General features: G+C 40.3%; 1 protein-coding gene across 5 annotated transcripts; it reads left to right on the plus strand.

Annotated features, from left to right (window-relative positions):
- The first annotated feature begins 13,307 nt into the window (after positions 1-13,307).
- On the plus strand, positions 13,308-14,582 carry LOC138629763 (gap junction alpha-8 protein-like). 5 transcript variants are annotated; one of them, XM_069713684.1, is made up of 2 exons: positions 13,308-14,381; positions 14,469-14,582. In XM_069713684.1, exons 1-2 carry the CDS (start codon positions 13,308-13,310, stop codon positions 14,580-14,582), a joined length of 1,188 nt encoding a protein of 395 aa, XP_069569785.1. The 5 variants fall into 5 exon arrangements, with proteins under 5 accessions (XP_069569785.1, XP_069569786.1, XP_069569788.1 ...); XM_069713685.1 differs by having other exon boundaries at positions 13,308-14,351; positions 14,442-14,582; XM_069713687.1 differs by having other exon boundaries at positions 13,308-14,351; positions 14,448-14,582.
- Positions 14,583-17,279: the final 2,697 nt, after the last annotated feature.

A 17,279-nucleotide genomic window follows, 5' to 3' on the forward strand; every position in this document is an offset into this window, starting at 1 on the left:
AGCAAAGGGCAGTTTTACAGCTAATTTGACAAAAAAATAAAATAAAATCATGAATGGTTTTTGTGTATTTTGGGGGCAGGGGTCAAGCATACTTTATGTCTTATACAATTTACTATGTTTTATGACTTCCTGTTTGTACTGCTCATTGTTTAAGTGACTCGGATTCTTTTGAGGAAACAACATTAAATTGTAAATCATTAGCTACTGAGCATACACATGTGAGAAACTTTCTTGGATGGTTGACCGTGTGTGCTAGCACTCATATCCGCAGATAACATTGTGTTGGGCGGCTGGCTGACTGAGGGGACCTGCAGGCATGAAATCATCCTGTGTCTGGCCATGTGTTGCCCTGATAGAGACACAAAGGGTGTTTCTCTCTACTGAAATCTACCTCCAGCCTTTCAGACAGCTCTTCCTGTCCTGAGCCACACACACACACACACACACACACACACACACACACACACACACACACACACACACACACACACACACACACACACACACACACACACACACACACACGGTATTCCTTCTTACGCTGCTCTTCTCAGAACCTCAGTCACCCTTCATGTGCTTTTATAAAAAACAAAACAAAAAAAACCACCCTATTGTTTTCGTCCTCCTTTTGTTTAATTTCCTCACAAGTTTTAAAATTCAATAGTAACACCTGGCTGATTCCCAGGCCCAGTGAAAAACGATATTCATATTAAGTGTCTCTAAATCCTGTACACTGCTCCTTTGGAACTGTCTTTCAAATTTAATTTTGAAGATGCTGCAATCAATATTTTCTCCCTACTCTGCAGCTCCACTAAGTACATGGAGGCCTCCAGTATTTCTCAGCTAATTGTTTTAGTTTTACAGTCCTTTTTGCTAACCAATTAACCATATAAACTGTAGGGCTGCACAATCCAGAAATCTACAAAATCCATCATTGAAGGAGCTGAATTGACTATTTCCTTACAAGTCCATGTGAATGTAATGAAGCCACAAGTAATGTTGCATCCTGGAGGTTGTCGGCAGGTTGTGGGAAAGTGGGTGCACTAAACAAAACAAAAAGCACAAGTCAATCTGAACTCCACTCATCCCAAACTACAGTCTGTCTCTCATCCAGGTTTTACATCCACTCACACACAGCACTTACATCCTTCCTCCATTCACGTCTCCTGTCTGCCCTCTACCTACCCCTTCTCCATTGTGTGCACATCGATTCTCCTCTCTCTCCCATGGTGCCTGGCGTTGCACAGAGAGGAAGCTGCCCTTCCACTTCCTTCTACGCTGGTGAGAACAATTCGTACCTTGTCTCTCACCCCGTCAGTCTGACTCACTTTCCCCCTCTGTGTCACTCGTTCTTAAAGGGTCAGACTACATGGGGCTCCCAGGATTTCTGGTTTCCAGACACAGGGCTCGATGCTTTAACCTTGTAGAAAACTCTAGTAAAAAGTCTCAGATTGTCTGTGACTTATACATCCAGCATGACTCAAGAAACTAGAAAATTGTTCTGGGAAAGCGTGGACAGTTAAATACCAACATGTCTTGTTTAGTTGGTTTTAATTTTATTTAATATTATTCTATTTTATTGTATATATTGTGCATTTTTATATTTAATATGTTTACTCTGTTGTTTTATTGCTTTTTCTGTATTTATAATGCTGCTGTAGTGAAAATAATTCCCCTTGTGGGATTAATAAAGTAACTATCTATCTCTCTCTCTCTCTCTCTCTCTCTCTCTCTCTCTCTCTCTCTCTATCTATCTATCTATCTATCTATCTATCTATCTATCTATCTATCTATCTATCTATCTATCTATCTATCTATCTATCTATCTATCTATCTATCTATCTATCTATCTATCTATCTATCTATCTATCTATCTATCTATCTATCTATCTGTCTATCTATCTATTACACTCATAGCAACCAGAAACTGAAATACATGGGATTCAGAATACAATTAGTCTTAGTATTTTCTGAGATTAAAGTTGTGACTCTTTTGAAGTTGGTGATGTGCCAGAGATCCCCACTCAAGCTTCACAGTAAATAATACAGCACGGTGGCACAACTGGACTAAATGTGTGAAACTAGGTGTACATCTGTGTTGCTCCTATTTTGTCCTGCAGATCAGGCTCGGGATATTAACAAACCAACCCTGATCACAGGTTACACATCTCCCTCTTGTGATGGATCAATTCATCTTCAGAAGGATCAAGAAAAGTTATTCATTACATGTCACCAACAACTGTCTGATGAATGTGTCAATGAATGACATACAAAAAACAATACATAGAAATACCAACAAAAAAAAAAACACAAGTTATGATATTTTAACAATGATATGAATATCAAATATATAGGTGACTATAATGAATTTTAAGCGAAATATACTAAACCACATGACTTACACGTAAATGTACCATGTTCCCCTTAACAATAAGACTACAGATAATTAGCGTTTTTAAAAAAAAAAAATTATTTTTATGATTTGCATTTAATGTTTGGTGATGACAGGATTTCAAATCTTGCTTGCAGGCTCTTACAAAGCGACCCTTTAAGTACACACCAAAAAACACGTTTACCATATCACAAACATTTGAGATCTGAAAACCAGACATCCAAGTCCCCTCACAGAAACAGGAGGGTGGTGTGTGCTCATGCTGAGGCAGGACATGGAGGGGGAAACCTAAAGCACAAATGCAGGTAGTGAGTCCAAACACTCCAGACTTCTCACCATTTAAACACACTGCTCTCTTTTGTAATCTTACCAACAATCAATCTCTATTTAACTCTTCAACAAACCGTCATACAATAACCGGTAAAAAATATTTACTAAGGAACAAACTTTAATTCTTGTGAACTACTTTTCCTTCGTAATGACGCATTTCAATTTCTTAAAACCCAAAATTTTATGTATTTGAGTGTTTATGTTTGCCAGTTCCTGTAGTAAAGTGTGTTTAACAAGCCTGGTTATGCACTTTCAGGCTAAATGACCCAATCCCATGAGACTATCGTCTGTGTGAGCAGTTGAGCACATGAAGGACAGTGGGCTGGTCCAAATTCAACAAATCTGACCTCCCAAATACAATGGCAGAACCCAAGTCCAGCTGGGCGACAAGGACTCAGCCCTCAAAAACACAATGCTATGGCTCGGGCCCAGATGTGACACATGTTTTAGGGCTTGGGTGTGTGTGCATGTGCATTCATGTAGCTTATGTTAGAGTGTCTGTGTCTACTTTGTGTGTGTGTGTGTGCACATTGCTGCGTTCAAATGGGGTCGTATCTACCGTGTACGCGAGAAAAGTCCATATGAACGGCCACCTCTTTTGGTATTCACGTTATCACGAGTTGTGACGTGTTTGCTGATGTGTACGGAAATGGCAGAGGCCATGGAAATTAATGTTATAATTTTAGTCGTGTAAAGTTTGTCTTAATAACTTAGATAATAGCCTACATACAGTATGTGCAAGCATAGGTATCTAAACAACTTTGAAAAGGGACAAATAATGATGGCTAGATGATTGGGTCTGAGCATTTCCAAAACAACAAGTTTTGTGGGTTTTTTACCGGTTTACAGTGCTTGGTACCTACCAAAAGTGGTCCAAGGATGGACAACCAGTGAATTGGCGACAAGGTCATGGGCGCCCAAGGCTGATTGATATGCATGGGGTGTGAAGGCTAGTCCGTGTGGTCCGATACCACAGAAGAGTAAATGTAGTTCAAAATGGCTCAAAACCTTCATAGGGGTTTTGACAGAAACTTGTCAGAGCACACCGTACATTGCAGCTTGCTACCACACTGCAAAAATTGTTCAGGAGTGGTTTTAAGAGCATACCAAAGAGTTCAAGGTGTTGGCCTCCAAATTCCTCAGAGCTCAATCCAATGGAGCATCTGTGGGATGTGCTGGAAAAACAAGTCCGATCCATGGAGGCCACACCTCGCAAATCTCCAAGAATTTATGACCTTAATGTGTCTGATATCAAAGGACATCTTCAGAGGTCTTGTGAATTGCATGTCTCGATGGGTCAGAGCTGTTTCAATGGCATGGACACAATATTTGATGGGTGGTTTTAATGTTTTGGCAAATTGTATGTGTATTTAAACTCACTGTGACTGGCTGGCACACAGTTCGGCCACAGCCTTTATCAATCCTCTCACCAGTTTCCGTCGGCTACTGAAGTGAGTGGCTGCAATGTTGCCCATGTTTACTAAGTACGTTTTTAATGCCTTATTGAATGGTTTTGACGTTTCTCACCACTGCAGGAAAAAAAACAACGACTGCTGGGTTTTCAGAGGAAATTCGAAATTGCCTGAGAAGAATGTTCACACTTCAAAGTGAGAGAATTCTGTGTTTAAAGTGGCAGCTTAACAATGAAAGTTGCAGCTAAAATGTTGGTATCTTGACATCTAATACCTCCATGCCAAACAACAGAAGTTGCTCCAAACAGATGACTCATGAAAAAAAAGAAAATACACTTACAAAGAGAAAAAGGAAGGCTTTGTCACTGAGGCAGTAGGTCACATAGACACAAAGAGAAATGATGACACTCAGAAATATTCACACACGTATGTATGGACTTATGTTTGCACACTAAGCAAACAAGTGTTTAGAAACGAGTGTATCTCTGTCTTTAAACATAAGCCTTACGCTATTGAGGTCTTAGTGTTGTGCTAATTCATGTGATATGGCGCTGCCCCCAGGTTATGTTGTATCAGTGAAGGTCATCGCTGATACCATCTCTTTAAACCCCTTTGTGAATGCCTCCTCTGTGTATGTGAACCTATGTGTGACATAAGCAATTGATTTGAAGTTCATGTGATTAAAAAAGTGAGTGTTAGAAAGACACAGAAACATGTTTTCTTCGAAATGCTGTGTGATCAACTCAGTTTTAAAGACATCGTTGTACAAATTGATGGTTATATCAATAGCTATTTTTATATGATATAATCCTATCATATTATTTAGGCTAGATGTTCCAGCCCTATAAAGGGTGGAAGTGGATCATTTTCATAGATGAAGCAGAACAAACATTATAAGTTAAAACATCATCAAACAAATAAAAACTAAGCATGTGACCACAGCATAAAAAAAAAAAAAAAATGCAAAGTAGTAAAAACTAGCAAGAGAAAGCTGTTTCTATTGTTTCTACAAAACTACTGTGACTGAAGTAAGGACAGTAGGTTTGAAGCTAAGCCAACAAAGAAGGGCATTTTATCTAGCATAGCATTTTAAATAATGCACAAATCCAAACAACCTGACCGCAAGAAAACTTGTGTTTTGGGGTTTTCAAAGCTATAAAACCATTTGTAATTGTGGTATGGACATTCTATGTATGATATAAAGTGAACGACACAGTAACTCATGTAATTGACATCAGCTCAGTTTTTGGTTCGTAAACTGTCACTACAGTTGCTGCTGCAAAGCTGGCTGGTCAGAATTTAACGTCACAAATGTGACGCGGGTAGCTACCCGCTTGAGACCAACCAGTTGGGATTAGCTATCACAAACATTAGCCAATGGGACAAAACAATACTGACCTATTGGTTTTGTGGAACTTGGCAAAACCAAGCAGCGACCAACAGTGACGCCACTCATTGGTTTAATGAACTGCCGTTTTAAAGCCTGGAGTGCGACATTTCAGCCATCGCCATCTTAGTTTTTTGAAGATCAGAAGTGACCATATTTGGACGAGCTGGGGAGGATCTGACTGGGAACCAGAGGACACTACGCCTAAACCTATAGCGGAAACCTGACTGCACGCCACGCCTGTCAATCAAACTACTTGTAGACACCTCCTACTGCTTTTCGAGGCCTAATATTTTATTATTATGGCATTACTTTCAGAAGGACCTTCAGAACAAGAAATACGAAATTCAAATCAGCAAATGACACCATAATGACTTGTGGAACAAATTAACCGACTTTGTATTTCACGAGATAAATTTGAATCGGAGTCTGTGGAGCAGGAGGCTTTTTGGAGCCAACAACTTGGGACCTCAGTAGTATTGCACTTTAAGGCACTTGTGCATTGGCTTCCCTTTTCAGACCCAGATGCTGTGTGCACTTTTATATAGAGTCTTTAAGCAAAACTATTGTTATGACATTTATTACTAATAAACTTTGCAAGCAAGTCCAGGACGGTGACCACAATTGTTTTGATTTTGTTGAACTGTGAATTAGTTTGATTTGAATGTCGTAAAAGCCTGTCTATAGAAGTGCATTTACTGTTAAATTATATACACTCACACAGTGTATTTTCTTTCTCTGATAACGTTTTAAGTAATTCATATGTATAGTATGCATATTGTATTTTATAATACATACACTTGCTAAAACAAATGCAAATACTTAATTTTGTGAAATTAATCGGAAAAGTTAGACTTAGAAAAATGGAGAAGCCAAAAGTGATGATTATAGTCGCTGCATCACGTGAACAGCAGTAGTGCAGCTGATACTGTAAGATCCTCCTAAAGCTGTGGCTTCAGCTCAGAAGATTAAAGTAAATATAAATTTTAATGAAAAGCGAGGAATCTCTCTGACTTCAGTAATCTCTGTCTTTTCACCTTATATTAACTGTCATTTGGAGAGGTTTCAAAATCACAGCTTCAAGTGACAGAACGTTCTTTGCATTAGCGGATGTGCAAGTTCAAACGTGATGGTTACATGCCCTCTGTTGAGTAAAGGATGCCCCCTATCAGCTTCAATAGGTTATTCAAATCAAGTTTAGAGTGTGTAATGCATGAAGACTGCTGTGTCTAATAACCTAAGCATTTTCAGCTGACTGCAAATCCTTGAGGCCTTCAACTGTAAATCCTCATAAAAGTAGGAGAGCAGAATAATAGCAAGGCTAAAGAATAAAGCTGGGGTGATTCAGTATGTTTGTCAATTCCCATGAAAAATGTTATAAAAAAATGAATTGCAGGTTTCCTGTTTTTTCATTTGGTTTGTTGACAATAAGAAATTTTGTGATGTTGGGCAGTGTTATCCCTTTAAATAACCTTTCTGACGAGCCAATTTTGTTTAACCCTTTGATACTTTGTATTTTGCGGGCTGTGCATTTAATCAGATTTTTATATGCTCTCTTGTCTGTCAGTTTATCTAAAAGTTTGCCTGCTCACTTGCACTTGGCAATTGTCTCTGGACTGCAGTCCTTGTTGAGGGTAGCTCCCTCAGAGAGGGATGACAGACCAACCATTTGCTGCAACAAGGATGAGATCCTCTCATGGGGCCAAACCAGAATCCTCTGCTTTCATGGCAGATCAAAGAAATCTATTTATTTAGAAATGGACTTCTTCCATGTGGCACATACATTAAAAATGCTATTTTCAGCCCACTATCGTACTGCTCCTGTGTTTTTTCTCAGGGGGTGGCGGGAGATGTTCATTGTGTGGGAGGTAAGAAGGAGGCCAAATCAAACCAACCCCCTGCCAACATGTGCTAGAATCACATAATGCATATTGTTAGATGAAAGACATGTCTAATATTGCATCACATTGATAAGGTCATTACAAAAGTAAGATTTCAGTTACTTCCTGTCTCCCAAAGGCGTTGCGAGCAGGAAGCGCGTGGCACCATCGCGCCGTAGGCAGATTGCCGTACGATATGTTTGTTAGCGTGTTAGCATTCTGATTAACGGCCAGTTGGTGCCCTGCTTCGGAGGTCTAATCTGGCCTTACGCCTCACTGCACATGCTCAATAGAGTCCGCACCCTGCATCATGACATCATGTCTTTGTGTGAAATCCCGGTGCCATTCACGGGCCCACCGTAGGGCTTAGCATGCAAGCGTCCACTATACCAACACACAGCTCTTTAAAGGGAGTCCCCTGGTCCCCCAGCTCAGTGGATACACCCTGATGCCTCTACACAGCTCTGAACATGGCTTCTATCCTCCAACACAACCGGCTGAGCCCATGTGCCATCCGGGGGCCAGTGGAGAGCAAGTGTTTCGGCTTTTTGTTCGGGACATTTTTATATGAGAAGATATCACTGCTCCTGGATGTATGGAGACTAGTTGTATCCATTCAATCAGCTAACAATCACACAGATGTTCCTGGAAGCCATGTCAGTCAGAGAGAAATGATTTTGGGGGATATTGAAGACAGCAAGATAGTGCCTAACACTGTTTTTTTCTCTAAGATTACGTCATTCATTTGTGAAAAGCTGTGGGATCAGTGAAGCACAGTTTGGAGGCCAAATCTTCCCCCAACCAACAGATCAGACAGCAGAAATCGACAGGTGGACTTTCAAGTTGTAAACTAAAAGCTATTTTGTGTTAATTAATTAATCAATCACATGGATTCTGATAAAGTGAAAGTGTATCTCGCCTATAAAAAGCATCAAACCCCAGACTCTAAAGTTTTTTTTTAATTAAAGATCCAACAAAAATATGCTGAAAAGAAGCTTTATGGATAGTTTTTCAAGTTTTAACTTATAAACAGCAGTTATGTGGGCGTAGAGGCCTTCAAAGAAAATGCTATTGTTCAGACACATTTCATTTGGTCCTGGGAATAAACAGCAGTTGTGGAACTTGGAAATTTGACTGCAGACGGAAATGAGTTGAGTAACTGTAAATAAACGGTCTGTTTCTGACTGCCGTGTAATTGTTCTGTTCCTTCCTTTAATTTGGTGCATCAGTGATTCTACCAGGAGAGCATGTTTACAACAGTTTAGATAACAGACAAACAAAAGCGTTCTCCAAATAAACTTTTCCAATGTCCAGAGTGTGGTGTAGAATAAAAGCACAAAATGTTGGCACAAAGAAATCTCATTGTTGAGCCACAGTAGGTCTTTTTTCCATCATAGTAAAGTTCTGTATTTTTACACAATGTTTAGTATGTAGAACATCCTGTTCCTATTTTCTGCTCGGCTGATATTCTCATATGGAAACATATGGACATAGGAAAACCTTTGTTAAATGGAAATAAAGCCAAAGGTTCAAGTTAAAACAATCAACAATATTAGCCGAGCAGAAAGTTGTCTGTCCCGTTTTCCCAGTTAAGCACTAAAGTTACAACTTCAAACCGCCGATCCTCAAACACCTGTCTAAAAATGATTGGCAGTTTGTCATTAAATGTTGAAATGATTATAAACTAAAGTATGTGGATAGATTCCTACCAGAGTAGTAAACTTGATTTTGTATCCATTGGTTTTAACTTGGGGGAAATGCACTAGATAAGTACAACACTGTTTTCAAAAAAATTGGGACGCTGTGTAAAAGGTAAATGAATGGAACAAAGAACAACGACAACATATCAAATGCTGAAACTGAGAAAAGTTATTGTTCTGTGACAAATATATGCTGATTTTTTATTTGATGGCAGCAACCCATTTCAAAAAAGTAGGGACAGGGGCAATAAAAGACTGAAAAAGTTGGGTAATGCTAAAAAAAAAATCCACTTGGTGGAAAATCACAACTAACTAGGTTAATTGGTAACTGGTCAGTAACTTTATAGGAGCAGGCCAGAGAGGTAGAGTCTCTCGGAAAGGAAGATGGGAAGGGTTCACCACTCTTTGTAAGACTGTGTGGGCAAATAGTGCAACAATCTAAGAATAATGTTCCTCATTGTAACTGCAAAGAATTTGGGGATTTAATTATCTACAGTTCATAAAATCATTAAAAGATCTCCAGTTTGAGAAAAGATAATCTGCACACATTTCTGTACTTAAGGGACAAGGCCCAAAACCAATATTGGATGGCTGTGATCTTCAGGCCCTCAGGCAGCATTGCAATAAAAACTGAAAACTGAGTGGAAAACTGTTCTATGGTCTGACAAATTCAAATTTGAAATTTGTTTTGGAAATCATGGACGTCACGTCCTCCAGGCTAAAGAGAAGACGGAATATCCAACTATTAAAATTCTATTTCAGCGCACAGATCAAAAGCAAACATTCGTAATGGTAACAGTATAAACTGTGGAGGAGGGACGATTGAGTTTCTAGCCACAGTGGCATCTTTGTTCAAACAAAAAGTTGAATTTGCCATTTTAAAAGTTGGCATTAGTGCACATGGCATGGGCTTCAGCTCAACCAGTTTCTGTTACATCCAGTTAGAAAATGCCCTCCATATTTCAGCCAGCAGAACTTTGAGTCCATCCACACAAATTCCACATAAACTTTTTAACGCACCACTCCTCTTCCTTTGAACTCAAACTCCCTGATCATATCTCAAATGGTCAACGACTGAGTTGCATCTGGGGATTCTCATTAATCTCTGAAGCAATCTTTTCTTCTGTGTCTTTGCTGTTGTTTTTTATTTTATTCACAATGATGCCTATTATATCTTTCTGAGTCTGCTTTCTTTCCTCAGTCACAAGTCCTTGATTTTTAAACTTTGTGACAATGTATTAAACTGTGGAGGAGGGACGATTGAGTTTTTAGCCACAGTGGCATCTTTGTTCAAACAAAAAGTTGAATTTGCCATTTTAAAAGTTGGCTGTAACCAACCAGCTTCAGTGTAATTTAAGTTGCGTTCAAATGGGGTAGTATTTACCTTGTACACGAGAAGAGTCCATATGAACGTCCCCCCTCATGTAGTATTCACAATGTTAAAACTCAAAATGTTCTATAAGTCCCAAGTTCACGAATTATGTGTTTGCTGACGTTTACCAAAATGGCAGAGGCCATGGAAATTCATTCTTCATAGAATGTTAAGTTAATAAATTGGTATTTTTGGTCATGTAGAGTGTCTTTATAATTTAAATAATAGCCTGAGGAAAATGTTGATCTTCCCAATGGCCTCATCTTTCCCCTCGCCATCCACATTGACGTTACCTAGCAACAGTTGTTTTACGACTTAGCCACCTGAACGCCAAGCATACAGTGCACATGACTTCCCATGTTGCAAACACAAACTAACGAGTTCCATTTCAACGCGTGCAGGTGTCACTTGCAGAGTAAACACTCATCACATTACCAATGGCCATGTTCCTGTGAGTTTCACCAAGCAGAACTGAACAGAACATGTTTTTTGCCATCAAAATGGTTATGTTCATTATTAGAACACATTTATTTAGAGTTGTACAAAGCATCTTTGTCTACGGATAACATACCAGTTTATCTAATATTTGATGAAATAACTTTATGAACATCAGGTTTGCTAATAGTTAAATTGTCCCAATACTATTTTTTTCTTCCCAGTATTCAGTGAAAATAAACCTCTTTGGACACTACGGCAGCTTTTCCTCTGTTCAGACATCTGTGGAATGATTCTGAGATCAAAGTTTGCGGCTGAATGTTTTTCTATCCTGATCTGGGAAAGTTTGACTAACCTCCCTATTAGGCCCATTTCAGTGTGTCCTGTCACTCAATGGTTCACATTCTTCACATTCCAGCTAAGTGACAGAGATATGATGATATACAAACAAAGGGGTGGACAACACTCTGCCATGTGGAAACTCACATTTCAGAACAGGGTTGAGTTTGTTTAATTTTCTTTTGCAAAGAGTGAAGATTTGAGATGCAGAATTTGTTCACAAGTACCGCCAAAAATATTTTGACATCAGAGAAAGATCACGATAAATAACAAAATGCAAACAGTGAGCACACTCGCAAACAAAATGTCCAGTCCTGATTTAGAAAGCAAAACTAAATACATATATGCACAATATATACAGTTGGTCTTTCAGTCATATGTTAAGAACTTATATTTTTCTTTTGGTTTTTGAGAGTTTCAGGTTTAGATATATCAATGAGGAAAACAGAATATGTGAGCTGTATGATCTGTCCTGGGTTTTTTGTACTTCCAGTTTTTGTCAGTTTTTGATGGAATGGCTCAACAAAGCACTCAAATTTGGATGCGCTTCATTTTGTCACCTTTGTCTCAAAAGCCTAGAAAAATAGCTGGGATGGAAAAGATGATTAATATTTACTGATTGTCTCCATAGTATTTTTTTTCTATACTGTTTAGTAAATGTGAACCATGGAGATATTATTTACTCCATAGTAAACATTATTGTCAGTAATTTATTAATTTTGTTCATAAATTCATACATTTTTAAGTCTAAAAATGTTGTTGTAAATTTTTTTTTTTTTTTTTTTTGTAGTATTGTTTGAAAATGTATACACAGCACTCTGTATCTGAATATATTGTTTCTTTTAAAGCCTATGCAGAACAGGCAAAGCAGCATGCCTCAATCAAATGAGAAATACCTCGCCACCATTTCCTGAAATTGGGCAATCATTTCCCAGATTCACTAGGCAAGCATTTATCGTATTTGATCTATTACTAATAGCTGAAATTAGCCCAATGCTTCCTACACTGGCTAGTATAAACAACAAAGTCCAGTGTTACTGTACGAGGACATGAACTCTCCTTCATCCCTTCCAGAGCCTCTCTCTCAGCTGGAGGCACATGCTGCTGTTGTTGTTTCATCTACTGTATCTGTGCTTCTATATGCAGAATGTATGTATGAGGAAGTTGCATGCACATAGCCTGACTGCTCCGCTGTGGACCCGGTGCCCTGGCCGTACGGTGTCCATGTTGGTGTGGGAGCCTGAGGCCTGCTCCCATACATCCCCGCTCTGGCTTTGTTGATCCTATTGTCTCCTGCGTCACCACACGTCGCCCGGCAAATAAAGGCCGTCTGGCTCCAAGCTTAAATATTGCAGCAAACTAAAAACCAACCATCAGAGCCGATTCATTCACATCTGCTCAGTGGGGCGACAAGGACAGGGCTTTAGGTGGGAAAGAGGGCAGAAAAAAGTTCACTTTTCCCAGCCGGGTGCCAAGAGAACGGGACAGGACTCAACTTCGCTGGAGCCGCAGCTGTGGCAAGTTGCCCATTTGATTACATTTATCCTGTATCATACATTACAGAAGAGGGAACTTTATGTTACTTGTTAATCTTCCTTTTATTGGTTTTATTAGAGAAGTGGTGTGTAATTTTTCTGAGAGCTAGAGAAAAACATTTTTCAGAGTTAACTTTTGTTAATAAAGTGAGAACACTCAGCTATCAATACAGTTAAATGAAAGCCTCGCTAAAAGTTTTATTGTGAAATTGGTGAGAAGTTATCAATTGTTTTTTAAACATGTATATAATGGAAATGAACTCGAGCAAGTTTTTTGCTCTTGAGCAGTTTCAAATTATGCAAACTTTATAACAGAAAAAAAATTACAGTAGCTTTAAATTATGGCATCGGGTGGATTTTTTTGAAGAATTTTGAAGGTTAAGTTTTTCCCTCCTGCATAGCTTACTTTTGGCACCCTGTTTTCCCCTCCCCCTGTCACCCTGCCTACCCCGCCCTCCCTGTCTCTCTGCACCCTTCGTGTCCCTCCCTACCCCACCCTTCATTCTGCAGTGCTACGGACCGATCATGGGTGACTGGAGCTTTCTGGGTAATATTTTAGAGGAAGTTAACGAGCACTCTACGGTGATCGGCCGGGTGTGGCTCACGGTGCTCTTCATCTTCCGTATCCTTATCCTGGGCACAGCAGCAGAGTTTGTGTGGGGCGATGAGCAGTCTGACTATGTCTGCAACACACAGCAGCCTGGATGTGAGAACGTGTGCTATGATGAGGCCTTCCCCATCTCCCACATCCGCCTGTGGGTGCTGCAAATCATCTTTGTGTCCACACCGTCTCTGGTGTACGTGGGTCATGCTGTGCACCATGTCCACATGGAGGAGAAACGTAAAGAGCGCGAGGAGGCAGAACTTAGCCGGCAACAGGAGCTGAGCGAGGAGCGTCTCCCTCTGGCACCTGACCAGGGAAGTGTCCGCACCACTAAAGAGACCAGCACAAAAGGAAGCAAGAAGTTCCGGCTGGAGGGCACCCTGCTGAGGACCTACATCTGCCACATCATCTTCAAGACACTGTTTGAGGTGGGCTTTGTGGTGGGCCAGTACTTCCTATATGGCTTCCGCATCCTGCCGCTGTATAAATGCAGCCGTTGGCCCTGCCCCAACACGGTGGACTGCTTTGTGTCTCGCCCCACAGAGAAGACTGTCTTCATCATCTTCATGTTGGCCGTGGCCTGCGTCTCATTGTTCCTTAACTTTGTGGAGATCAGTCACTTGGGCCTGAAGAAGATTCGCTTTGTCTTTCGTAAGCCAGCCCCAGCTCCAGCCCCGGCCCAAGGTGAGGGGTTGGCGCCCCTGCCGCCACAAGGAAAGAGCCTGCCCCCTCTGAGTGTTCCCTCTCTGCCGAGAGCAAAAGGCTACAGGTTGCTGGAGGAGGAGAAAGCTCCTCCCGTAACTCACCTCTACCCGCTGGCTGAGGTGGGCATGGAGGCTGGTAGAGGGACCCCACCCTTCCAGGCGCTGCAGGAGAAGTCGGAGGAGGTGCTGCCCATGGAGGACATCTCTAAAGTGTATGACGAGACTCTGCCCTCCTACGCCCAGACCACTGAGACAGGAGGGGTGACATTACACGAGGAGGAGCCCGAGAAGGTGCAGCCACCGGAAGCAGAGGCGGAGAGGATGGAGGAGGTTGTGGAAGAGGATGTGCAGGTGGAGGAGGCGCTGAACGGGGAGGAGGTAACTCCCGCCGAGGCAGGGATGGAGGCCACGGATACGATAGAAGACACCAGACCGCTGAGCCGACTGAGCAAAGCCAGCAGCAGGGCCAGGTCAGACGATCTCACCATATGAACCTGTGAGAGGAGGCACATGTACACCTGCACACAGCAAAATGTTCACCATAAGAGAGAGCACACATCCAACTCAAGACAATGCACACTCTCGAACAGGCAGGTCAAAAACCATGAAAAACAAAGTCAACAGGGATAGATCAAAACCTTTAAGACACGGATGAGAATTCCACCGAGCTACAAAAAAAATCTGAGTGTTTGTGATAAAAATGAAATATCATAAAAAGTAGAGGTTAAAGAGGGGAGGAGTAGATTTTTTTTATTATTAAGTGTGTTCTTATATTTAAAAATAAGTAAAGGACACATGCAGGAGGGTAAATGTTTTTACTTGATGAAAATCCATGTTCAATTTTTAGAAACATCTTTTCTATTGAAAGAGTTATAATCATATCCAATGGAGGGATAGACATTTTTACATGGGGTTTGAGTAGATAGGGGAAAGAGAGTTCAAATATTCTTGTGTGTCTGCAAATCGGTACTTTCGCTGTAGTTAGGCACTGACTTTCATTCCCATTCAAACAGTGACATACTGCGAATGCAGTGTGTGGCTGCAAGCCTTGCGGGTGAGAGGGCTCTTGCATTAGAAAACACACTAAGTGCCGATACATTTACAGGTATACAGCTCTTTAAAAAGAAAAGTCCATTTTCAGGTTGAGAAGAGCATACCTCTTTTGCACATTCAGAGGTTTTAGCTCAGTGCAAGGCCTTTAACCCTCATAACACCTCATCTATGCATCCATTTACACATGATTCTTTCAAGTGAAGAGAGATGTGCATCCATTTCAGAGCATTTCTCTCCTTTTCATGTTTATATACCAGGTAGCACAGCCAGAGCTGAGTTAGTAAGGACAAACAAATAAATAAAAAAAAAAGACCACATGTTGAATGTCTTTTTCAATGTGATTCTGCATTTTAGGTTTGCTTATGTTATGTAGCCTTTAAGACAAATGTGTACTGTGATATCAGCTGTCCATGGAAGAGAGCAGGGCTCATTTTGCCCTATCAGAGAATGAACTATAGTAGCGACCTCAGGCCAAATCCTCTCTTTTCGTGCTGTACAAACACGCGTCCGGGCGATAAAGATCATGCACCATCAGCACAAAGTATTGTTGGACGGCGAGACAATAAAAGAAACCGTGCTCATCAATGAAAACAAGCATCCTTGACCTGGCTATGAAAAAAAAAAATTCTACTTGATTTTATGTGACCATGGTTGATCCTTACCCCACATAACACACAATAGTTGTGGCATGCTTACAAATTCAAAGAGCAACAAACAACTAGGGGCGAGTCCCGCTGTACATAATGCCCCACCGCATGTCGAATAATGTACATAATGTGCAGAACAGCTGTTTTTTTTTCTTTAGTTATTTCACTGTCTAGAAGAAAACACAAGTTTTAATTGTGATTATAATTTATAATTAATCTCACAAAATCCAGTAAAGACAGGAAATGCCCATGCAGCAGAATTTGTGCATCTATCTGAAGATACATTTCTTTGCAAATCAGAAATGAGTATTTTAATACAAAATGCGTTAAGCCTTAAAGTATGCCTTGGGGTTTCGAACAAATCTTCTTCTTCTCTGGCTTTGTTTAATCCAACTGTTGCCACTGTATGATTTCCTGTGCCTTATCTGTAAATGTAAAATTCTCCAATGTTGTAAGATTGTAGCAAAATGTTATATTGCTCTGGGACCTATGTGAACTTGATGTTTTATTTGCTTCTTTTTCTTTTTTTTCATTTCATAGCTTCATTTCTGTTTTTTGAACCCTTTGTACGCACACAAACCCACCCACACATGTAACCATGTCTCTGTGGTGCAGCTAAGATGGTTACATAAAAAGTATTAACATGATAATTTAATGATTTTAAGATATCAGTGCATAAAGTTGCATGTTCAAACGCATGTCTGTACGGCAGACACGCACACTTCACACTGTTGGCTTTCGGGGGTACGATCAAATAGCTCCAGAGAAACTCGGAGAGGGAACACAACTTTGACCCCTTTGTGATCCCCTTGATCTCCTCATCTCCCATACTCCAATGCAGTGGAATCTGAGCCTTTAATGAATCACCGAATTATTGATCACACAAAAGCAGATATCAATGTTCTGCTCAAAACAAGATGCTGGTCCTTTTGTACATCAATATGACCGGTAATGTATGATTTTTCTGTATTTTAAGACTGTTGCATTGCCTGTTTGTTTGTAAGAAGACATGATTAATCTTTGGAAAGAAAAAAAAAATCCCTTTTACTAACTTGTAGTCTTCTTTGCTGATAGATGTGTGGCAGTATCTTCTTTTGGAATGTGAACCAACGCAATAAAAAGTCACACGTGGTCAAGAAGTGTTGTGTCAGTGTTTCTCTGCAAAACAAACGCACACACACACACACACACACACACACACACACACACACACACACACACACACACACACACACACACACACACACACACACACACACACACACACACACACACACACACACGAGCGCACACATACAGTAAAACAGACTACATCGACTCGTTCTAGTTCACACATGAAGTGGGGGAGGACACAATATGAAAAAGACTTTGAAAATTAAAAATTAAAAAATATGCCTGAAGGACCGAAATTATGTATTACGCAGAATGATCCATTTCAGAATAATATACATCATATCATTGGATTATATTTATTAAGGCAGTAATGTGT

The sequence above is a fragment of the Brachyistius frenatus genome, unplaced genomic scaffold, assembly GCF_029030835.1.
Source record: "Brachyistius frenatus isolate BFR_SWC_R1_liver_20210118 unplaced genomic scaffold, ASM2903083v1 Contig_120, whole genome shotgun sequence".
NCBI lineage: Eukaryota > Metazoa > Chordata > Actinopteri > Embiotocidae > Brachyistius > Brachyistius frenatus.